At 36.9% G+C, this 26,640-nt stretch overlaps 1 protein-coding gene across 5 annotated transcripts in view; it reads right to left on the bottom strand.

The window, feature by feature from the left end:
- LOC134532988 (unconventional myosin IC) overlaps nucleotides 1–26,640 on the bottom strand; it is a 157,411-nt gene that overhangs the window by 27,577 nt on the left and 103,194 nt on the right. For all 5 annotated transcript variants that reach the window (XM_063370090.1, XM_063370087.1, XM_063370091.1 and 2 more), the window contains exons 3-5: nucleotides 10,447–10,562; nucleotides 1,218–1,288; nucleotides 223–431 (exon numbers count right to left, since the gene is read on the bottom strand). In XM_063370090.1, coding sequence (XP_063226160.1) covers nucleotides 223–431; nucleotides 1,218–1,288; nucleotides 10,447–10,562 — 396 coding nt within the window. The remainder of the gene's footprint in view (nucleotides 1–222; nucleotides 432–1,217; nucleotides 1,289–10,446; nucleotides 10,563–26,640) is intronic.

The following is a 26,640-nucleotide window of genomic DNA, read 5'->3' as shown; positions in this document are numbered from 1 at the left end:
CTCTTGTTAAATGCTTTAGAAAAATTATTTAGTAAGTTTTGATATTATGGTTTGATAGAAAAGAACATTCAGACATAATCTGCAGAAAAATTTTTTTCTAAATTTGGATTTAGTCTTTCTTGGCTTAGATGTACAGAAATTAACTACGTACTATGAAGTTATTTTATCAATAAATTAAATTTATTTAACTAACTATAAATCTATTTTTGCATGCAAACTTACATTGAACAGGAACTCTATGTCCATGTACTTCCCAAAACGACTAGAGTTATCGTTGCGGTTTGTTTTTGCATTCCCGAAGGCTTCTAAGACAGGGTTGGACTTGAGGAGTTTGTTCTTCACAGTCACGACTTGGTTCTTGTTCCCCGCAGCTTCTGCGATGAACTGCAGCACTTTCTTGGATGCTTCGGTCTTTCCTGCACCCGATTCTCCTACAGGGAAAAAGAAATGAACCAACTTTGTGAACTGCCACAGACAAAACAGTATTTTAAAAGAAGTTGCTTGCCTTTGGCAGAAGAAAACCCAATTGTAAAATAACACACACACTAATATGATATTGTTCTAAGTACTATTGACATTTATGTAACTTTTTAAAAAATAAATTTCACATCATGCTTATATCTGCTGTTGCATGTAAAATAAATTGCATTTAAGACACAATGTTTTTGAAACAGAACAAGCTGGTGCCATGCAATTTATTTGATTTTGTATTCTGTACATGTGAGGAATGTTCCCAGAAATGATTCAAATGTTTGTCACTGACCATAGCAAAAGTGATATTTCATTGGTTAAATTACATTATTGTCATTTATACTCTGACTTGATGATCAAATGTTTTTTAATCTTCACTGCGCAATGTTAACATTCTCAAATTGTATACAGTGTGAATAAATCACAATGGAAACAAAATTGCATGCCTACCACCTACATTGTTTTTGAAATTAATTATGGACTTTTTTTTTTAGTTTGAAAAGTATCAAATGAAAATATTTATGAATATTTGCTAATTTTATTGCTTTCATGCCAATTATGATACCACAAACTAACACGTCCAGGTTTTCAGGAAAGAGGATCTCCTCCTGCATTTACGATGAAATTGCTTTAAAGCAGGAGGTATAATGATAATAACATCTTCTAAACAAACTGGAATGTAGTTCAGTCTAGACTCTATACATCGTACAAACATTTCATACAAATTAATGAGGTAGTTGAATTACCTGATATAAGAATGCATTGTTCTCTGTTTTCTTCAATGAGAGACCGGTATGCTACATCTGTGACTGCATATCTGAAAAATATAAAAATATCTTTATAATTTAAGAATTTTTTATAGATGGTTAATTCACTTAAATTACAAAAAATCACAGACTGATGACACTTTATAATAATGCAATATAAAACAATTACTAGCGAAACATGTCCGGTGATTCATTTTCAAAAAAGAAAATATCTGTAGTCAGAAGCCACCAGACAGCCATACACATTAAAAAGCATATTATTTTTCTTCTGTGGTTGGTCACAAACTTAATATAAACCTAAATCAACTGTATGAAATGGAACAGTAAATTTATCCAACCATTCCGCATAATACTGCATTCATTGGTCATAGTACTAGGTACAAGATGAATTTTAGGTATTTTAATCTGGATTGTCATACTGGGACATGGAATCACACATCATAACAATGGCCATGCCTATAAATGCAGTGGATACCCAGAAAATAAAGTGAAATAATTTGAGTAGTTTGTCAATAGTGAAAACTATGTAAAAGGACAAGCGTTGCGGACGAGCGTTCAGACTGAGCGGACGTGTTTCGGGCGCGCTCCTCGGTTTCGATGTTTTGAAGCGATTAACTGCGTGTTAAATTTTTTTATTTAGTGCTCAGGATCATTAATCATTAATTCCTCAATACTAGACCAATCGGAATTCGCGGGTTTTGATCTATCAAGTAACGATGTATCTACATCAGTACTAGACAGTGACGTCTGTGCGACCATGTTTCGGTCACCTTCTAAAAAAACACCGGTAAAACCTGTGTTCACTCTGGAACTACAATCGAATGACTCCCTCACTTCTGAAAGTATCAACAGGAACACGGTGAACATGGAAGATCTGCTCAAAATAATGAATACGGTATGTGTAAAAATCGAAGAGTTAAAAAATGAGAACTGTATACTGAAAACCCTGCTTATGGATTCCAGAGCGGAAACAGCAGAAATCAGGCAGGAACTAATTAATATTAAAGAAAAACTATTCTCCGACATTCATCCTGAATCTTCATACAGCCAGGCCCTCAAGAAGCCTTTCATCGCCAAGCCAGCTGACCGCGCGATTCCACAGAACCGCGCCGGTAATAGCAGCCTGTCCTCTGACCTACATTCCACTCAGCGCGACAGCACAAAGGAAAATAACAAATGTGACGACACTGATGGTTTTACGCTGGTACAGCACACACGTAAAGCCAAGTCAACAAGCCATCCGGAAATGAAGCGTGAACTGGTCATGAAAAAAACACCCATGAAAGTGGGCATTAGAAATATATCCTCGTTAAAAATGATTCCCAAACCTATTTATAAAAAAACGAAGGCACTTTTTATAACTAGGTTTGATCCGACCGTGCAAGAACAAGACATCATTGATTACATATCTAATGAACTGAACTTATCCCAAGTTAAAGTAACGAAACTCAAAACTAAATTCAACTCCTACGCATCTTTCCACATCTCAGTGCTGGAAGAGGACTTTTCTAGAATAAATAACATTGTATTTTGGCCTAACGGCTGCTTGTTAAGCCCCTTCTACGGCAAACTTCATCATGATCAAATTCTAAACAACAACTCTGCATCTGAAGAACCCATCATCAGGCCTAGTGCATCCACTTCCACATCCACCTCTACTTCTATTTCCGCATCCACATCTACTTCAATCTTGGTGCCTGGAGGAGCATCTTAATCTCCACCTGTGAAACAGTTTCTTGAAGAATATTCAGTTGCGTATCAAAATGTGAGAGGTTTACGAACCAAATCTATTGAATTTCAGGAAAACCTAATTAGTTCACATTTTGATATTATTTGTTTAACAGAAACATGGTTTAACAAAAATAATATCAACTCTCACTATTTTACAGATCGTTATTTAGTTTTTAGAGACGATAGAAACTCACAACTGACAATGAAGGGCGGAGGTGTCTTATCTGCCATCAATAAGCATAAATTCTTATCAGTGCATCCTTTGTATGATTACGTTTTCCCCGGCATCGAAGCTGTCTGGTTAAAAATAAAACTAACGCCTACGAAATCATTAATACTTGGTACTATCTACTTACCTCCAGATATCACACCTATTATTTACCGGAATTATTTTGAAGCCTTGGAAGATAAACTGCTAGTCTGTTGTGATGATATATTGATTCTTGGTGATTTTAATGTGCCTGGCATTGACTGGTCTAATTCTAATCCTAATAACATTATACACTCACATGTAAAATCTAAAGCCAGTTACCTACTGAATTTCACATCCAGTCTTGGTTTATCACAATTTAATTGTACCCAACCAGCTATAAATCTCTTAGATCTGTGTCTTTCTAATCTTCCTCATTGTTTGGTATCACATTCTGCTGATATCCTTATCAAAGAAGATATATTCCATCCCGCTTTAAATATTAACATCATGTTAGAAACATGTCATAATAATATTAATCCCTCTTCTGTGTTCAGAAATTACAAAAAAGGGAATTATCTTGGTCTTTACAACTCTATTAATGACTGTGACTGGTCATACTTTTATCTCTAATTAAACGCGACAAAATCCACTGGACTCAATCGACAAACAACAATATCAAGAAGAACCCTAAAAGTTTCTGGAGATATGTTAAAATAATGAAAGATGGTTATTATGAACAACTTTCTCTTAAAGTAAATGGGGATATTTCAAATGATCCGAATGTGGTAACGAATGTGTTTGCTCAGTATTTCTCTAGTGTATATGTAACCCCTAATACTTCTCCCCCAATAACTACATCGGTCATGTCTGTTGAGACTATAGCTGTGCCTAAAATTTCTGAAAGTCTAATACTTTGGGCAATTAAGGACTTAAAATCAACTAAATCCACTGGTCCTGATGGCATTCCCAATTTTATTCTTAAAGGCTGTGCCCATCTTTTAGTACCCCTACTTTATCACATTTTTAACACCAGTCTGAAAACGAATATATTTCCCAATAATTGGAAAATAGCAAAAATGATTCCTATTCATAAAAATGGTTCAAAATTAGACGTCTCAAACTACAGGCCAATATCATTACTTAATGGGTTCTCCAAAATTTTTGAAATAATTATAGCTAAATTTTTAAATTTTCAACTTAGTAATACTCTCACCAATAATCAACATGGTTTCAGGTCTGGTATGTCTACTACCACTAATCTTCTTACCTTTCTTAATCCTGTATATAATATAGTTACAAATAGGGGTCAGGCCGATGCCTGTTACTTCGACTTGGCCAAAGCCTTTGATACTGTAAACCATTCCTTACTTCTTATTAAATTATCCCATTATGGTCTTTGTGGAAACTATATCAATTGGTTCTCAAGCTACCTATCCAACAGAAGTTTTTTTGTATCGATCAACAATCATAGTTCTTCTCAGTATAATGCGTGTTCTGGTGTTCCCCAGGGAGGTACTCTTTCACCTCTTCTCTTTAATATATTTATTAATGACATTACACAAGTACTTTGCTACTCTACTGGAATTCTTTTTGCTGATGACCTAAAAATTTATAAAATTATTTATTCCTTAGAGGATTGTGAATTATTACAAGAAGATATTATTAAAGTTAATAATTGGTGTCTAAGAAACTTGGTCAAACTCAACAAAGATAAAACCAAGGTTATATCGTTCACTAGGAAATACCATCCGATTAAATATTCATACAATTTAGCGAATTCTATCATCTCTCAAGCCCACTACACAAAGGATCTCGGTATCATCCTTGATTCAAAACTATATTTCCATAAACATGTAGATTACTTATATTCCTATGCACGAAGAACTCTAGCGCTTATAAAATTTATTACTTCTTATGCAACCAACTCAGACTCACTTATCTCTCTTTACATGGCACTTATAAGATCAAAATTAGAATATGGCTCTGTTATCTGGAATGGTATCAACTTAACAGATACTGAAAAAATCGAAAGTATTCAAAATAAAGTTATAGATTTAATTATTACAAGGAATCTCCCACGCCCCATTTGGACACCTCTGGTAGACCGTAGGGCCTATCTTGATGCTCTTTTTGTTCATAACTGTTACATTCATAAATTCAGATGCCCTTATCTTCTTGAAAATACTGCCTTAAGAATTCCTCAATTCAATTCCCGCTTACGCTCTACTCTGTGTACTCTTATTACTAATAATGATATTATTTATAGACTTATAACAAATTACAATAATATATATTTGAATTCCAACAATGTTTAATTATATATATTCTGATTTATGTCTGTCATAGCTATATTATTTTTCCTTCAATATCTCTTAACATTTAATAATTTGATTTTACCTGTATTAATTATGTTTGTATTTGTTTTTTATTTTTGTTAATGACCTAGTTGTTATTGTTCTTATTTCTATATATCTTTGTTTGTCTTGTTTATGTATTTGTGTTTCTGTGTTGTTATAAGCTTTTTTTTTTTTTTTTTTTTGTTTTCTGTATTTTGTATTTTTTTTTTTTTTTTTTTTTCGTGCCCACCATAAAAGTGTTTCAGCTGTCGGTGGGCATGTCACAAATACAAATAAATAAATAAATAAATAAATAAATAAAAATAAATTACACAAAACAGCTAGCGAAATTAGCACTGTCTTGTGGCATTGCAAGGGAGCCACTCAGCAATGCTTTATCTCCTACCTGCAGTTTCAATTATAGCTATATTTTCTTGCATGAAGCAACTCATGTTTTAATTGTTTACTATTATAATCAAGTTAATATAGTAAGAAAATGTAAATATTGGTTTGTTTGTCTATTTTTCACTCTATCATGTCTAAACCACACAATGAAGTACCTATATACCATGTTTTTTTTTGTGGATAAAATATAATCAGGCTTAACATAAGGGTATTTATTAGCAATAAATAAAATAGTTTTCTGAAAATCAAACTAAAAACAATAGACACAAGTCTTACTGCAATGTTGTGTGTCAATTAGGAAAAAAAAAAACTGCACAGAAAAAAATAGTAAGTCTAATGAAACTGACACTGTTCACAACAGTTATTTGTGCCACAAACCAGTCTAGTAAAGAGAATAATAAGACTCACTCTTTCTCCCATTTCAAGCCCTAAGCTGTGTGAACTCTTTCCTGAAGTGAGCCGTGAGAATTCTCAGTGCCATTGTGCGTTTATTCCGACCATTGTTTCCTAACCGGCAAGACTCCAAACACCACGCCATTAGAAACGAGGCAACTTGCAAACTACATACTTATTTTTTTTGTAATGAAAGGTGAAATCTTCAGTGCGAGCTATAACCATCCTTATCAGGGTTCTCATTGGCATTTTTTTTTAAATCTTGACTGTGACCTGTGTTGAGCATGAAGTTAGGTCCATGCATTTTCATATTTCATACTACTTGGCAAAATTAATGGTGAATGTAATCTTTATCCTTTGATTTGATTATTTTTGGTGTACTGCCTATTTGATAATATACTTACAAATTTTTGGCCAACTTAATATAAGTTTTTTCGACTTGTAATGGCTATCGTGGGCAGGAAAAGAGGATGGGGGGGGGGGGGGGGAACCCAGAGTCTTGGACACAATAAGTCTGATTAAGTTTTGATACTTGGTTTTAATGGGTGATAGTAGGATGATAATTACAATTGTATTTCTCACAATTAAAAGGAAACCTTACAAGTTATGTGATACACGCAGATCAAGTTTTGGTCGGAAATGTTTACAGACTTAAAAGTTTTTTTTTGTATGTGTTTTTAAAATTTGTACATTAAGAAATGGCAAGGGGCCCTGACATATTTATTTGCCTCCAAGACGTTAGTTATGTAGCAACCCTGCTTCCAAATTTGCGGAGCCTTCCAGCCATTGTTAAAAAATATAATAAAGAACTCGTTATTTTGCGCACAAAGCCATCTATAGAAAATTATCTGCCAACAGAACTGACAAATTCAGCTAAGGTAAACAAGGCCCTGTGCATTTTATTGTATTCAACCGATTTTTTTGTTTAAGTTGTAAAATGTACACTGTGGTAATAATTTGATGCAGAACATATTTAAATGAACTGATAGTGAGAAGATTAAACATTAAAATGCACTGAAACACGTTCATACAAAGAAGTTATGAAAATGCATCAACTGCATCTGCCATGACATAAATTTTTGATAATTTTCTCGTGTCACGGCTTTTCCGTAAATGAAATACTAAAATTCAGAAAATACATTTTTCAAACACTTAAGACGTTCCTCTATTTACCATGTAAACAGCTTTAATTAATTCCAACTGGTTTCTGAGAAATAGGTTAGCTAAGGTAAACTACAAACAGTTATTTCTCACAATCCAGTAGGAATTATGAAACGCTGTTTACAGGGTAATTAGAGGAACGTCTTTAGTGTTCCAAAAATGTATTTTCCGAATTTTAATTTACGAAAAAGCCGCGACGCGAGAAAATTACCATACTGTGTTGGCAAACAGCCGCCCAAAGAGGTGCCGGAACTTTTCCTACTGAGCAGCTTGCTTGTGACACATTAGCAATGAGTGATGTTTGATCATTAATTTAATAGCAGCAGGTGTATACCTACACTTAGAGTAATATTTAAAAAAAAGATGACATTTAACTAGCTCTTAGGTTTGTATTCCATCATATTACCTATATTTTTCGTCAACTCTGACTTTCTCATCTTAAATGGTTTATTTTGAATACCTAATGCAACTGCAGTTAAATTTACAAACGTGGTTAAAAGTAAGAGAAGGTGTATCGTCTTAACTTCACCACCTACAAATAATTTAAATTCTTGCGTTAGGAAATGTCCAGAGAAGGCATACCTACTGTGTCTAACTTAAGGCTGTGTTCCAAATAGGTAAACTTGCGTGCTCACGTACTCGCTCTCGGAAGTAACGTCACGAGTGTGTTGTTCCATATAGTTGAGTGCGAGCACGAGAACGAGTGCGCATATCGAGTGCGTTTGAATGCATGCTCGTTGCGTACTCTCGTAACCATTGTTTGTTTACGTTTACATCTGGACTATTGATCTAAAGCAAATAGCCGACCTCCGTAGCGTAGTCGGATGCACACCGGCTTACGGTGCGAGGGGTTCTGGGTTCGAGTCCTGGGTAAGGCATGGGTGTATAATTTATATGATGGTCATTGATTGCTGATGTTGATTGCACTACGATACGTTGATCCAAATTGCTTACTGAGGTTTGCTTGATTTGATATGATATGATTATGATTTGCATTACGACGCATTACCCTATGGCTGCTGGTGTAACCACTGAAGGCCAACCTAACAAATAATAAAAACAATAATAATATTTAAAACAATGGCAAATGACAAATGCACGTTTCATTGTAAGTAAATGTTCGTAATTAAACAACGTTCAATGTACCTCCAATACCAATCATTGCTGTAAGGATCGTGTTATAATTAAGGTTATGTTACCAACCCGTCTCCTGTTTATTGCCTGGACAATGCGACGTTGCCGTCGTAAACGTCTCTGTTGTTGGTTTACTACCATTAGCGCCGCAATTGCTCCTACTGCGTGTTCCATTGTCACAAATCAAAACCAACACATAAACACACGTCGCCGCCTACCACATGGGTGTGTTTACTTTGGAGTATGGTTGTGTTCCAAATGGCGAGCACGCATGGAGCATGCACTTTGCACGCAAGGAATTGTGGGTGTGACGTGTGAGTATCAGCTCGAGTGCAAGTGCGAGTGCGGATTATTTGGAACACAGCCTGTCACTTTGTAACCTCTCTATTGCCACGTAAATATTGCGGAAATGGTGTTCGATAAAGTCTGATGATGGTTAGTGAGTATAAATTAGAATCTTCGTCGTTTAAAACAGTTTTGACGTGACAACGTCTAATAAATCGATGAACGCCGGCTGCACGCACGAAAAAGTGTCCCGTAACGCACATTGTCCCACTACGGATGTGTCCTGTTACGCTCATTGTACGCATGCGCGGCATCTCTCTTCCACTCGAATGGAACAACCATCGATTTGACTTTTCAATCATGTTTTCGTCGTTTGAATTATTAATATTATGTAATTTAACGATCGTCAACCGATTTTCAGCACAATCGATACGGTTATTTAAAAGTAATGTTGAATATTCAAATACGTTTTTAACGAGCAATGGTGTTTTACAGTTACACATAATAATTCAAATTACACCCGGGATATTTCGCACAATGTTTTAAAAAATATTACAACACATAAATAAGTTTGGTGTATTTGGGATGTGTATTTGTTATAAAATCGTATTATAAAAACGAAATAATATTATTCCCTTACGGTGCTGCCATCTACAGTAACGGACGCGAACAGAACGAATCGTGCTATCTATTAGCTGTTGCGGGAACCAGGCACTCGTTAATACATATTTTCCTTTGTTTATAGCGAGGGGCGTTATTATTAATGAATTATATATAAAATTTCGTGCCCGGGGCCACAATTGCATATCGTTTTGAGCACTGGAAGACATTAAAACATAAAATATTCTCGACGAATTATAATCTGTGGTTTTCATTGCTTATTACAACAATTTCGGCAATAAAGGTTAATTTTTCTTGCATTTTAAAAATATGATTACTAGTATAATTTCAAGTATTTATTCTTTTATTATTAAAAAAAGTAGTATCTGTCGGTGAGTGCAGTAATAATAGGTTATGTTAGATATTTGATTACAGTTTATTTATATGAAAACTTGTTCATAATTATATTTAAACGAAAAGTTAATGTGGTTTTCATTGCTTATTACAACAACAATTTCGGCAATAAAGGTTAATTATTCTTGCATTTTAAAAATCTGATTACTAGTATAATTTCAAGTATTTATTCTTTTATTATTAAAATAAAAATGATTCAATTTTATTCATAAAAGTTTGCAATCATTTCATCGATGTTTTTTTATGACGTCACGTTGAACTATCGACCGTAAACCGACTTTACAGACAACTATTTTTTTCTTCTTTTATTTTTCTTTAAGGAAATTAAAAACTGTTTCTACAATGCAAACACTGCACTTTAGTTAATGTTTTAATTTAGCGCAACAACCAGCTGAAGGAAAAAACGGATTCACAAACTCACTATGTAATCATGCAGACGTGCCCCCCCCCCCCCCCCCCCCCCCGAGTTGATTTATGATGATAATTAATACTTATCTAAACTTCCAGCTGACGTAGCAGAAGATACGTTTGTTCTATGATAGTTAGTAGTACTCACATGTGTGGAGGAGCCTCGTAAAACAGCACCCTTTGGTATCGTTTGATGGTCTCGGCATTGTAGATGTCAAGGTTCTTGTAAGGATTGACGGACACCAGCACCTGCCCGATGTACGTCTGCAAACAGAGAGGCGGGTTGTGGTGGGGAGGTTGCGAAGGATGCCGCCTGGCTGGGGATGTGGCAACTTACAAACAATCCTACAGTAAGCTTTAAAGGAATTATTTTCTATATGTATTGTTTTTCTGTCTGTAATTGTTTATTCTAACTGTGATTTAAGTTTAATTATTAAGATAACTATGGTTGGTAGTTTGTACATAGGTTTTTGACGTGTGACATCTTAGCTCTCGCCAACTTAACTTGTCTAGCCAAAAAGCTGAATGTGGCTGTATGCTAAATACATGCCTGGTCACTAACTGGATGTGCCTTTCCACCTACTGGAGGTGCCTGACCATCGAATACGAGCCTGGCCATGGACTGAATGTGACTAACCATCGACTGGATGTGCCTGGGAGCCGATTACGTGCTAGGCTACTGAATACATGCCTTGCTATTTTACTGGTATGTATAACTGGCCTGAAAACACATGTCAAGGCAAGCAAAGGACTCGCTTCGCCTTCTAAAAAGACTGTACAAATCTAGAAACGCTAGTAATTCCTTGTTTGTACTGTAAGAATTTATGTAATTATTTTTTTTGCTTTATTTCCTGACTCTGTCATGTTTATGATCATTTTAATTAAATTAGTAATTTTTTTACCTGAAATTACATGATAGCAGCTGAGACAGTCGACAAGATGGCTGGTGACATGACGGTATGGTGATTGGCAATCTAGGAGGTAATAATTTAACTAATATGACTTTTATGACTGCAGCGAAATCTAGAAAATGTTGTATGTACTACATTACACTAGCGCTCCTTGTATAAATTACTGAAAACAAGATGGCGGCAGCGCCCTCTAGCTGACCATGTGTGTTAACTAGCATTCCTATGATGGTGACTACGTTCTCTAGCAAGCTGTGCTATTATTTCTTCAAAAAAAAATACAATTCACAATGTGTGTAATTTTTTATATACCTTATATAATTCGCGTTCTGGTAAACGTTTCGATGGTGGTGCGGTCAAAGGCATATGTTTTCCAATACAGAGGTCCAAGCTATCAAAGTGCGAAATTATTTCTTCTAGTATACACTTAAAATCTACTCTTAGCTATGATAGACCCAGCAACCTAACGAGCCAACCTCCGTAGCGTAGTAGAATGGACACCAGCTTACAGTGTGAGGGGTTCTGGGTCATACAGGGTGAGGCATGGGTATAAAATTGTAATTGTTTTGAATTTGTCACTAACTTGTCGAAGTCAATAAAACCTGCAAACGATACTATCAAACTACAAGAAATAATAATTAAAATAAAAAGGGGATGGTTGGCTGGCTGGTGTTAAAAAAATTATATGCTAGCCAAACATTAAAAAAAAAAAAAAATTAAAAACTAAAAGTGGTCAAAGCAACGAGTCGGTAATCTGTAGGTTATGGGTTCGAATCCTCCCACCTCCAAAATATTTTTAACAAAATTAAATATTTTAAGGAACCATCATGAGAACTAACACAAGGCTATTTTCACAGTAGAAGTAGCCAATACCGAGGAAAGTATAAAAAGATGTCTATCCACGATTGCAGTGCGCCTAGCAGGCGACAATAGCACAAGAATCATCAGGCAGGATTGTGGTTGAAAAAAAAAGACGAATGTTACCGAAGATGGTCGACGAGGTCCCGATCATGCATCTAGTGACGGAAACGTCCAAACGTGGCCGAATCCTGACGATTGACAAGCCACCACAAAAATCCACCACAAAACGTAGTCCCATAAGAAATACATTATTCCAGACTTCGCTATTTCCATCTACTAACATCAAAAACCAATTTATATTTCAATCCTAATATGAATTAAGAGCCTGGAAGCAGGTCGTATACGGTTTTCAGTTTTAGGTACCGGTACCATGAAATTAATTAATAGTGCCACAAAGGACATCATTTATATCTAATCTCTAAAAATATAATTTTCCCATAATTTTGGAAACATGAATTTTTCAGAGTTTTTTGGGAAACCAACATTTTTGAGTATCGTGGGCGATATCCGAAAAGTAAAGTTTTGTCACAAAATCTACAAACAACCCATTAATTTAAAACTGTGATTCCACACGACTGTATACTATGAGTTTATGATAGGGTTGATCTATCAAAGTTCTTAAAATCATTGAATGGGCACTAATTGAATATACATAACTATTTGTAAACATTTTTTCACTCTTATTTTATGAATTCAATATAATTTATAAGAAAACACATTGAATTATTGAAAAATGACTTACGGAAACCACCTCCTGGATGCCATAGATCGTAAACACCGGGTATATAAAGCGATGTAGTCTTTATTACCGACTAGTGTATTTGTACCATTATTATTATTTGTGTTTTTAAACGTTTTGTTTACTTAATTTATCTATGAGATCTTTGGTCTTGTTCACGCACAGTGATTTATTTTTAGAATGAACGTTCAATTTGGATTAAAACTATTTCTCGCAAACATGTCGATTTTAAAAAGTATAAACATTTATTTATGTATGTGCATATAATCGTCTATTTTTGTTCGTCATGCAGGTGAAAATCGCCGGTTCACGATAACGCGATGTTATGCTGTTGCATCGCGTCTTTCGCATCGCGTCCGACAAACTATTGTGATCCCAGCATTAAAAAAAGGGACCATCCATCACTGAGCATATTTTGACAAATGTGCAATGAAATATCATTGATGCAAAGCAGTTTCAGCTAAGTATTTCAAATTCAGAAAGCGCATGGATACTAATCTTAAAGCTTGAAGAAAATACATTTCCAGATTGGGTCGGCTGGTTAAGTTACCACTCGCATGAGAGTGGGCGTGAGTGTATCACGCTTGTTTATAGCCGCTCTGGGGACGGCATGTCGTGCGCGTCTGGTCTCCGCATCTGAACGTCGGAACTGCCGCCATATGTGTAGGCGGTTAACAGCTTTAACGTTCTTTCCATGGCGGCTTTTCTTAGCATATGAGTCACGATGGTATGGCAACTTGAACGAAAAACCGCAGCGTAATGTAAAACACCACTGAGATAATTTTTTTTTTTTTTGCGAAATAATCTGATTATTTTGAGACCTGCAAAATTCGCGGATTCATTCGGTGATAGGCTAGAATTCAAACACATATACCTTAAAGATAATTTTTCTATTGGTTTACTGTTCATCTGGACGAATCTCAACCAGTTATAAACCCTCACCCAAAGAAGGATCGAATCACAGACAAACCAGCTGAGACGACTTATAAGTCGGCAGCCAATGAACTTGCGTTATTTGCCAGAGTGTACAGGGGTATGTGCAGTCTACCCTGAAGGCCATCGAAACAGCGAATTTTGCAGGTCTCTACGTGATTATTTATTTGACGACAATAACTAGGGGCATGCAGATTTCGCGAAAAGATTTCGAGACTAGATGAAAGTTACAACACTGTAGCACCGTCTGTGTTTCGTGATTGGGTGAGTTTCTCCCAGGTACATACATATCGATTGTTACAACACCAATCACAGTGATTCAGTGCGGAAGCAAACGCGTCCTGAGTGGCTCGGTCAAATAAGGCAACGACTTCTCTCGCAGACGGCCGCCAATCACAAGGAAGAAACCACAGGTGCGGGCAAACCTTGTTTCAGTCTAATAGGCGTTCAGAGCTTTTCGCGAAAAATGCCTGCCCCTAACAATAACGTGTGGCCGCGCTAACGAATGTTTCATTGTAATTGGCGGCCGTCTGCAGGAGAAGCCATTGCCCCATTTGGCCGGGCCATTCAGGACGCATTTACTTCCGCACCGGATGGCTATGATTGGTGCGTTGACTGTAGAAATGTAGGTACTTGAAATAAACCCAGCCCACCACATACAATGCTACACACAGCTGGTCTGAAAAACCTTTTGCGAAACGTACATGGTCAGGAACTGTCAAGGGAACCTGATGAATCAACCAAAATTCAAAATTTAACGTAAATCGTAAAGGAAATTAGTTGTAGATGGAAAGTTTGAATCTCACCAGGCATTTAATGTGATTTTAATTAGTGACAATGCATTGTAATGTTTTTGTAAATAAAACAGATATATTCATGTCAAGTTACATATATTTGTACATTTGTAAATTTACATGAAAACAGCTGTATCACTATAAAATAATGTTCGCAGTAATACTGGGTTCGGATTCTTACCCGGCATGTATGCGTTGTGTTGTCCCAGGACCTCGAACAGTAAGTTATTTGTAAACCGTTTCCTGAATATCTTTCAAGTATTAACTGAGCATATTAATAAGCACGGTAAAACCAAATAAAGTCAATTTGTTGAATATTCTACAACCTTTTTCATTGTTTAAAAATATGCTTGAATGAAACATCAATCAAAATATATAATTACGCGCCAATTTTCGTAAGAAATACCCAGTATTATCTCGAAAAAACGTATTTCATATATGAAAAAAGTTACAATATATTTATTGTAGTATTACAAACTATATCTTAGCTACTAGTTTCCAAATGAATCTTTTGTAAAAGTACAGAACATTTTCTTTTCTGTGTGGATTGTTCTATAAACACGCAAAATAAATGACGGAAAGTCTGTATTTGTGTCAAAAATAATTATCCTACGCAGACAGGACTGTTGTGGTTCATAGGTCAAATCACTTGCATCCTAATAATGAAGGTTCGAGCCCGTAATTTTTCGCCACCGAGGAAACGTGTCGGACGTTGCCACGAACCCATAGGGTTTTCTCGGAATATTTCTGCCCCACCACCCACACATCCACTAGCTCCAATCACATACAGATAAATCGTTCCTCGTCGTCACTAATGATCTAGACATCGACCACACGTTAAGCGCTAATTCGTTCACACCCGCGGAAAAATACCTTAAAATGAGAAAGTAATGTAAGAATGATTGGCGACCGCTGACACTTCGCGGTGTATTTATTTGCCCACTTTATTCACACTCGAGAGATATGAACAGTACATCAGCTGCCACTGGTATTCTGGCTTGTGCTAGAACTCTATCCTTACTGGACAAAGGAGAATTCCACAAGTTGACAGACGTTTTTTTGTAATTTTTTTAATAATGTTTCGTGAGTCACTGAGTTTGATTTAACAAGACGTACGTTGGTTTTCTCAGTGTGCTTCTGATTGTTCCTGTCAATATTTTGTTGGTGTTCTCCGGGTGCTTCTGGGTTATTCCTGTTGAGACTTCTGTTGTTTTTTTCCGTGTGCTCCTGGTTATTCCTGAAGAGACTTTAACTGATATTCTCCGAGTGCTTCTGGTTATTTCTGAGAAAACAATAGCCGCATGTAATTTTTTTTTCGTAATGGTTTACTGACTTTACATTGCATAGACTGCAAAAAACATGACTTGGATGAGTAAAGTCAATTAAAAAAGTATCCAAAAATTTAAAGTGACACACTAATATCACGTTACATTACTTTACACAATCTTTAGATTCAGAAACAATTGCATTACGTAAACACGTAAAAGTTAAAACTCGAGCCTAAATGAATGCAATATCCCGCGGGTCCAAAGCAAGCATAAAGAAACAATCGCATTATTTTTTGTCCGTGAACACTGACAACCGAGTGAAGTTATTTACAAACACCAGGGGCGCAACAACTAAATTTCCAAAAGGGGGGCAATATACCTTTTTTATAAAGAATCATCGATCCCCCCTATTGAAGCGGGGGGTCCAGGGGTACTCCCCCGGGAAAAATTTGTATTTCAAGGTGGAAAATGGTGCTATTTAAGCAGTTTTATTATCTAAAAATTGATTACACAGCACTTTCTTTGCCCCCGTTTGCCCCCACTTAAAGGTTTCAGAAGGGGCGGGGGGGGGGGGGCAAAATACCCTTGCCCCCCCCCCCCCCCTGTAGTTGCGCCCCTGACAAACACCGTAAGCAGAAGGACACGCAGGCCGAGACATGTTGACAGGACGCGGACTATAGCTCACGAACCGCCGGTGTCGAAGCCGGCCGTGAACGGGAGGGAAGTCGGTCGCCAAGCGCACAGGGGTCCACGCCACGGCTGGAGATGAAGTGATTAGCTCGTGTTCGTTAACTGCGAGCCAAGTCAAGCCTGCGCTCTGTTCGGGCGCCTGTTTGACGCCAGGAGCTGAGTGGCGTGGTGTGAGCAGAGCACGGCAGGACAGGGCAGCACGTGGCTGGCACTGTTGTCCGCGTACCATTGGCGGATACAGGATTTATTTCGCGAGGTGTGTGTGTGTTTGTGTGTGTGCTAGTGAGTTTTACAGTACTCGCAAGTTGTGTGTTGTAACATCTTACCTCGGTAACGAGCAAATTCATGAGTTCTCATGTTGCAAATACACTTATAATACGAAACTCGGACACGAAATTTAAAGTAGAATTCTTTAAAGAAATGCCGAGCATGATGAAAATATACGTACTTCGTGTTTTCAACTACATTTCTGGACGCTAAATCACACGTAGTTTCCGCACCCGCCGCTATAATTCAATGCCGGAGCAGCTGCGTCGACTACTGAATCATTTTATTAGCAGACCGAAATTTGAAACTATATAATTAAACTGCTCCAGTAAAAGCGGGGGGGGGGGGGGGGGGGGGGGGAAACCTTGAAAAATAATAGATCCCGACTTTGGACCTGATCCCCGATAAGGAATCTAATGAATTTTAACAGGAATGTCAGTATTTTAATAAAACAGTTTATACTATAAAGTTTCCTTGTGGCTTTGTGAACTTTGATTCGCACCATCCGCCACAGATTGCAGCACCGTGGTTACACATTTTCGTTATATGCGACTTCGGTTCCATTCACGAAATTACTCCTACCAAATGCCACATTTACATTATTATTCTCAACTTGCATCACTGTTTGTTGTAACAAATAACTTTTCACCGCCTAAAACAATATATGTAGTGCCTTAACCCAGTTATATAAAACACTGCCCGTACCTATATTGAATAATATTTTGGTGTGGCAGTAGACGAAGACCCTGTATTGTGTGATTCCATACAGTGGAGTAATCAAAACCGAGGAACAATTTTATTCGTATATTGTGAATTTCTGGTTTCGTACAGCACTGAGTGGTTATGTACTAATTTTGTTTGTTTGTTTGTTTGTTTGTTTATCGTCTTTATTGGTGGCGAACACTTAACCACTTTTCTGCAATTACATCAAAGATTTGAATATTAAAAACTAAGCATGATATAGACTAAATATTAAGAGAACAAATTAAAATTTTAACTTAATGTTCAAATATTAACTATTACAAAAGATTCAACCATAACTAATTATAAAGTAATTAAAAACTAAGCATAGACATACATAAAAAGGAAAGTAATTAAACATACAGCAAAAAGTATCAAAACCGAAAAAAAAAGAAAAAAAAACATTAGGTGCTACTACATTAAAACCAGTCACTCGCACATTCACACACAGAATCAAGCAGTAGGGTAGCAGTGAAGTGGTCATGGTAAGCAGTTGTTACAAAGATGTTTTTTCAGCCTGTGCTTAAAGGATGCTAGATTTTTTGTTTGCCTTGTCGCTTGGTCTAATTTATTCCAGAGCCTGCTACTCACGGTTGCAAAAGATCCCGACAGACATTTGGATGAGTGCGTCGATTTTCCTCTCAAAAAAAATACCGCTATCAAATAACAAAACCTGAGACGGTAGGGAAAGCTTGCGACACAGTCAGTGTGTGAGGTCCAAAAGTGGGCAGGAAGACAAGTATGGCGCGGTACTGCAACACTCACTGCTTTGCTCTGCTCTGTTTCGACTCTCTGTGTTCCCGACCAGTCGCAAGTCACAACAACTGAGCTGCCCCGTCAGCGATGTGCGCCCAGCCTTACCAGAGGTTTTATTTTTGAGGGGTGAGGGGGGAGGTTGTCTGTGGGCTCCAAACAACCCCGAAGGATATTACTAAAATTGCTAAAATTTTATTCAAGACTATAAAATACCACACACTGAAGGAGGGGGGGATATTTTTTGTCAATATAGATTCCATTGATTTGTTTTTGTAGGGACACCAAAATAATTTCGTCACCACAAAATAATCATTTATTAGTGATAATAATATATTGCTGTCTTATCAGTCTCCTAGAGACATTTCCATCAATTGAAGAAAAATTTAGATTTCCTGCAGGTAGCCTGCTCAAACATGGTTGGCGAAACATGGCATGGCGTGATTTCGGAACAGGTCATATAAATGTCTGAGGTACTCCGTTCGACTCCCGATGGTTGCGTGTCTGAAAAAATTGCGACACGTCCTTTCTCAACGATGTCCACCAGCGGACTGACCTCTCACCACGTATAACAAGGCATATATGTTATTGTGGCCACCATATTTGATAATTTTTTGTCCGCTAGAACATGCTGGTCTGGAGAGCCTGCTTGTTCCCTGTCGGTAATATACTACTTAATCCAAGACTAATGACGCTATGGCATGCGTCCTAGAACTGTCAGAGCGATAACGGAGATAACAGCGGTATTGGCGAAACGTCGTGGGATTCCACGTCAAGACTGGTATTTCGCGACCCGACTACTCGCAAGACTGCCGACTTTTCTGGCTTAATTGATAAGATTTTACGTTAAAATTAATTATTCCTCACTTGATCGAAGAAACACGTGCTTAAAGCATGCACTAATACTTTTTTTTTTTTTTCGTATTCGAATTCTGGCAAAACACACACATTTTACAGGCTGTAAGCTATCTACGTTGATATTGTTACGAGGGCTCTAGCGACGAGGCTGGCCAGCCAGTCCGCTTGCCTACCTGCGGTTTGGGCGCGTTGCAGGTAACGTTCATCCCACCATTACCGCTACAAGTCTAATACGATTAGCAACGGCGCCTCTCCACCCCTTTCCCTTCCCCAAGCTTCCCCATAGGGCTCGAATAATTGTTTGCGGCTCTCGAGGATTCGGCATGTTCCTAGGTCCCCACCTGCATGAAGTGGCGTAACTAGGACGCCATTGTTCTTGGAGCTTCGAGTGTTAAGTCCGGGGATTACGATGACGCGATACTTCGGAGGGCTACAAGACCTTTCCAGGTCGGGACTTGGCAGGTATAAACGAATAGACTTACCTGTGACCCCTTGGTGAACGAAAGTGGACGACGAGCGACGGGCTTCGTGTGCGAAGATCTGTGCATCGGGGACTGAAGCATCCGAGTGTTGTATGCGCGGCGGACGAGTGAGTAGTGCGAGGCGGTGTGTTGGGACAGGTGCGCGGTAAGAGACGAGAAGTAGGGAAAGCCACTGTCGAGTCGAGCTCCAGTGGGGAGATGAAATTAATTAATTTATTTAATTAAGTGAACTTAATTAAAGAGTGATTAATTTGTGGACAGGCTATTAAATTATTATAACATATTTAATAGTGTCAATATTAGTAAATAATTAAAAATTTATTTAGTTGGGCTTTCCTTTCAAGCCTGTTTCCCCACCCGTAATAATATTTTCTAAATCACTATAACCTGTTAGAGACTCCATACCAGTGTATCTTAGCCACACATGCCCAAATGAACATTTCCGGGAGCTCTGCTTGAGATATATTTTCAGTATCTTCCGACACACGGCTGGATATTATTTTCACGAGTCTATAGTGATCGACAGAATCGCGCCACGAAAGGGAACATTGTTACATTTGTTGTTAATATGCAAGCGTTACTATCACGCTTAACATTACTCAACTGTACATAAACGAAAATGAACTTATTTTAACGGCCACAAACTTCAATCAAATTACTATTTTGTAAGACGGTAAGGTGCGGAATAACTGTCATACTGTCATGTTGCGAGAAAGTTTCGTATCTCTATGCTATATAGTTTGGATACTTTTGATTTATAATGCTCGTTACTAACAACATTGAATGTCCCACGGAAGCATCAATACCTTGTCGAGCAGTCACCATATATATCTATAGAGTCTTTATTCGTAGAGAGGACAATCACAGTGAGGCTCACAAGATCTCTTAGGCCGGGCACACACGACACGACAAGACGCGACATTTTGTCTGATAGTAGACTTGCATGTATTTACATAAAAGCAGTGCACACAGAATCAGACACGGAACTTCGCGACGCCACTAACTGTCGCGATCGCACAGACTGTCTGATGGCGGCAGTGTTCTGCGCATGCGCATTATAAAAGATTTGTCAATAAAGGCACGCCGTAGTGTTCATACCCTTTTTTACTCTATGGTAGTGGGTTTATAGTTGATTAGCTAATGCCTGGCATGCGTAACAATGCCTCAATGCATCTATCTAGCTCTCTCTAATTATCTTTCTCTCTCTCTAATTCTCTATCTCTCTCTAATTATCTATCTCTATATAGCACTCATAACCCCTCTATATATCTAAGCTCTCTATTTCTATATACATCGATATATCTATATATCTCTACCTCTTTTTCTATCTCTATTTCTATCTGTATTTATGTATCTCTATATATCCCTCTATATCTCCCACTATCATACTCTATCTCTGTCCTCTATAGGTATAGCCTACCTATATATCTTTATTACTCCGCATATGTCACTCTAAATATTTATATCTCTTTATCTATCTCATTTTCTATATCTCGCTCTATAATCCTTATCTCTCTGTCTCTCTATATATCTGTCTCTCATGTCACACTATCACTCTAAATCACTGTATGTTTCTATATATCTTTAAATCTCGTTATCTCTATCTATCTTTTATATTTAATTCAATTCAATTTAGTCATGTGTGCGCACTCATACAACGAAAACACACGAACTGCCGCTAAACTATATGAAATACATTTGTTGAAACGATTGTACGTTATCTCACCTGGTCAGTAACCTTCCTCGTGTTTCTAAGGTCAAGTTGGCAAAATTTCATCGTAATAGTTTAGAAATGCATAAGGGACAAACAAACAAACACACACACATATATATAAGTTAAATACTGTTTTTCATCGTTACTTTAATTTGAGTCAATATTCACTTCGTAAAGTATTTGGATTGATTTCTATTTTCTCTCATCATGGAGCTGGATGCAGGTCTATTAGCATGTCTAGTACAAGAAAGACTTATTTTATATCATCCATCTTTGAAGGAGTATCACGACAGCAATTTCATTTCAAGAATACGGAAGAAATAACGTAACGGAAATACGGTGTTAAGCAGTTGCGAGAAGATGGTGATCAGTAGTAGTGCGGCATCGCGCCGTGTCGCGTCGCTTCTTGTCTGGTTCTGTATGCGTTCAGCCTTACGCCACACGTCGCGTCGCTACAACGGCAGCAACGACGCGTAGAGGGCGTAAATCCGTCATGCCGCTTCCTGTTAAGTAGTTGCCGCCATCATTCACGCTGTAGGCTGACGTCGAAGCCAAACATACTGTCTCTGGGTGACATCATAAGCCTGACCTTGCAAGTTTTTTTTTTTTTGCGCGGGCCCCTTGTGTTGGACGCATACAAACATTATCGCCAGCGGATCGCGGGTGTGGCCAAGACGATGTCTTCTGGAGAGCCAACATATTTCGAACAAACCAAAATGATGTAACCAGGCGAGGCATGTGCCTGAATAGTCTCGCGAATTGATCGTCAGCTCGTCCTGCTGTAATAACTTACTAACACACAAGATAGATTTTTCTAAGTTGCGTGTTTCTAAGTTATGAAGGTTCTAAGTTATGTGTTTCGGTGTTGTGCGTTTCAAAGTTATGATCGTTATAACTTATGATAGTTCTAAGTTACGACAGTTGTAAGTTATGTGGACTTTTCTCAGGGTTCTAAGTTATGACTGTTCTAAGTTAATTGTTTTTCTAATTTGTGTGTTTCTAACTGATGTTTGTATCCCTGTCATAACTGGCTGGTAATCTGTAGTATTATAGTCTGAGTCATGTAACGTGTAATAATTTTAACAGTTTTTAAAAGGAAGTACCAGTGGCCTACGTATCCTATTAATTTTGTTCTGGCAACGATGTTTGTATAAACAATTTAAGGTCAGTGTTCATAAACATACTAAGTGTGTTGCGTCACAAAGAAGCTGTTGGGAAATGGATGCCACCAGTGCTATTTTTCAGAACTGTAAAATTTGAGAAAAAATTACACGACAAAGATTGCAGGGTGCGTTAATGCACCTAGAGACGTCAAAATAAACGCGTGTTTATCGTCAGTCAGAACAGACGTCCGTTGACCGATTTTCTAAACCGAGCGCGCAACCTGATTTGCACACTTGTGGAATCCAGACCAGCTAAAAACAGACTCGGTGCATATCGCACCATCACTAATTTGGAGTGACGCTTAGCTGTTACGGTCTGCGAGATTTTTTAGTCGCTGATTTCAGTTTATATATATGTATAAATTTCTATATATGGGTTCACAATTAAAAAAAATAACAGTAACTTTTAACGCGAGTCGGTTGCGAGTGATTTGACCACACCGATTTCAAATTAAATGATTCACAACTACACATAGTTAAGTCCTGTGCGTGGGAGGGAAATTAATATATGTAATTCAATTTCTGTTACGGACGCATGGCGCAACAGCCAATGGGAGTAGAGTAGGGTGGAATTTAGACGGGAGTTGGAAATGTTAATAATATCGTGGTCGTAATGCAAATAAGTTGTTCTTTAAAAATTATATAATTTATCTGGATATATTTATAGCGATAAAAGTTAATAAAAAATAGGCACTAAAATGTTTAGAGATTAATGTTACTTAAAATAAATTTTATAATCTATCATATCTAACAATTATATTTAATGTTGAAAAAACAGTGTTCATAAGAACTGAACTAAGTCCTAATTGCACACAGAACATGTACACACTCGCGTGCATGGCCTGTTGCACACTCGCTTACGTTTGTTAACTCAGCTTAGACGTGTCGAAACGAAGACGACACAACATAAGCCCTAGCTCTACCTACATTACTCAGCCGTGGAAAAGTATATAATGAGAATTATAACCGCGCCGGTCTCGCGAGATTGGTGGTTAGAAGTTTATAACATTTAAACACATTAAAAAAACACTCAGAAATACATAAATACAATAACTTCATCATTACTTTTTTTATTTATGGCCATGCTCTTCTCTTTCGAATGCACAGAGAGAAAAAAAATCTGTACTTCTACAAGTTGTCAAGAAATAGTTTTTAATACTACAAAAAAAATTGGAACTTTGTACAAAACATGGCTAACTTTGTACAAAACATGGCTATGGTTATTTATGCATATATGATATACGTTTTTCAAGATTATGGGTATTTCTTACAAAAATTGGTGTATAATTTTATATTTAATTGATGTTTCATTAAAGCATTTTTTTTTCAAACCATGAAAAAATAATCAAATATTAAATAATTTTATTTATTTTGTGTTATTGTGCTTGTTAATGTGCGCAGTTGATACGGGAAAGTTATTTATGGAACTGTTTACAAATAACTTAAACTATTCTAGGTACTGGAACAACACGAAGCATAAATGCCCAGGTAAGAATCCGAACCCAGTGTTACTGCGAACACTATTCTATAGTGATACAGCTGTTTTCATGGAAATGTACAAATTTACAATCATCTGAAATTTACCTGAATATTTCTGTTCCATTAACAAAAAGAGCACGGTTTTTTCTGAAAGCAATATTGTTAAATAAAGCTAAATCGGTATAAATAATATTTAACATCTAAAAACCTATCACGACGCACGGCTAATTCTCCAGGCAGGAAGGACCTAAGTATTATCATGAATTTTTGGCAGAAAATGCAAAAAATATATATCCCTTACCCCCTCCCTCCCAAGATGAAGTCATAGTTTACAGTAGGCACAAAAATATATGAAAACCTGGTTACAGTTGAATTTATTATTGAAGGACAGCAAATAGCTCATGGTTTGCAACCTCTTCATTACAGCTATGAAGCTCCAAGCACTTAAATTTCGCGCAGTGCCTAAGTAATAGGAAGATTTTTCAAACATATGTCACGGTGGCAATGGGGGACAAAGCGACAAAGTTTCTGGTAAGGAACTACACTTTGTTCTTATTATATAGTTTGTGTACGGTGCTTGTCAACATAAATGATTAAAAAAGGAGTAAAAATGTAATTTTCGATGCATTTTTAAAGCAAATTATTAATTGATGTTTTCGCAATGTTTTATAAGAAATACATTCATCATCACTTTAACTTATTTAATGCTTAAACAGAAATACTGAAGGTGCAAAGGTGTTGGCGTAATATTCCGAATACAAGATGACTGTATCAAACCATTTTGTTCATATCGTCTTCTTGCCATTGCTATTATTTAAAGGCTTTTACTGCAATTTCATCAACAGATATTTAATAAGTATTATCTAATGACGATTAAAGAGTAATGCAGGTGTTCATAATTATCATCACTTGTGTGCTTTTTTACAACCCGAAAATAACGTTTAGTAAACGTTATATGGTAAAATTTGTGACCCAACAACAAACTTAGTACTGTAACGGAAAATATTTTTTACAGATTTGATTTTTTCCATGCCAAAAAGCCTAATAATTTGAACGTTTCAGAGGTGAAAAATGTAGCTGAATCAAATTTTCAAAACTTTGTTACCAACATCGCTATGTAATCCTGAATCCCTCAAATGCAAACCAATGTATAGTATGAGCCCTCAAATTATAGTAATTGCAAGGAAATTAAATAAACAACTCGGCTTGTGAGCCGGTGGTTTCGTATAGATCGTCAAGCCTTCAAATATACTGTAGGTGAGGTGAAGACCCTGTCACACCGAAAATTTTCCCTTCCAACACCTTCCAAAAAAAAAGCTGCGTTAAAGTTGGAGGTTATAAAATCACCGAAAACGTCACAAGCGCACCCATTTTTGTTTCACAAGTTGCATGACTTGAGTTTACATCAGATATTATGCATATAGGACGAGTTATAAAATAATTTGGATGTTGAATCACTCGGCCAATCAAAATCGTGCCTAGCAAAAACGGAAATGACTTCCATGAACCTTTAAAATGAACACATGGGTAATCAAAGAGGTTAAAAAATTTAAATAACTAAAATAATGTTAATATGAATTTTGAAAGCGAAATAATTTTATGTGTAAAAAGGAAATTTGGTCTCTATGAGCATTAATTTTATTATGTAACGAATTTTATCGAAGACACATTTATAAATATTGAAAAAAATTAAAAATTCACTAACAGCATATGTTAAAAAAATTCCATTCAGAATTGTGATGCATTATTTCATTTTAAAATGAGATTAAAATTGAAAAGTCTGAGACAGCTCAGACCAAAAATAAACTTTGACAGTGTGACATGATTTTAAACATATCTGATGTTATCTGTCCAAATGTATTTGATGGAGAAAATTGGAATCCATTTTTCGTCCAACACAACCCCTCCAACTCTATTTTCAAATACAGTTAGAGACAAATATTTGACTGTGTGGCAGGGTCTTAAGGGGAATTAGGCTCCGCCATCTTGGATTTTTCCATATGTTTGCAACATTCTAATTTTGAACTTTATCTCCCAAACCTTCTATATTTACTAACAGGGTCTAGTCTGTAAGCGCCGCAAGGAAAAAATGTTTTATTTCACGCGGACGACTACAACTGCCATGATAATCACACCGATCCACAAGTGTTGTCTTCGACAAGTAGACAAAGCTAAGCTTCATGTCATGTCAAACCTTGATTGTAAGCGATATCAAAAAAATAAGTTGTCCATAAAACAATGTTCCAGTTTTAATAGTACATGACAGATTAATTTAGACTATTTACAACAAATCATATATCAAATTGAAGGTAAACCGTTCAGTTCTTCCTACACTTTGGTTAACAAGTCCGGGGTAATTGAAACAGTAGCCTCATCAATTCAAAGTGTCAACTCTGTAAAATCATTAGGTAGTGGCGGCACGTAGACACGATCTTTTTGTAAAGCCCCAAAGAAAAATATCGCATGGCGTTATGTCAGAAGAACGTGGAGACCAGTGCAAAAGAGATCTGTCGTCTCGATTTGCCTATACCCTCGGCGGATATTTTGGCCACTTGGGAGATCACAATTAAACTTTAAACGAAACGCACGTTGAACTGAAATGACAGATTCACTCTTGACAAAATTGCAGAACACAAAACGCTTTACGCTCAGGGGTCGCCATTTTGCGTGTGTGGCGCTGAAAGCGAGAAGA

Source organism: Bacillus rossius, chromosome 6, assembly GCF_032445375.1.
Source record: "Bacillus rossius redtenbacheri isolate Brsri chromosome 6, Brsri_v3, whole genome shotgun sequence".
Classification (NCBI taxonomy): Eukaryota; Metazoa; Arthropoda; class Insecta; order Phasmatodea; family Bacillidae; genus Bacillus; species Bacillus rossius.
This window is presented reverse-complemented; position numbering and strand designations above follow the sequence as displayed.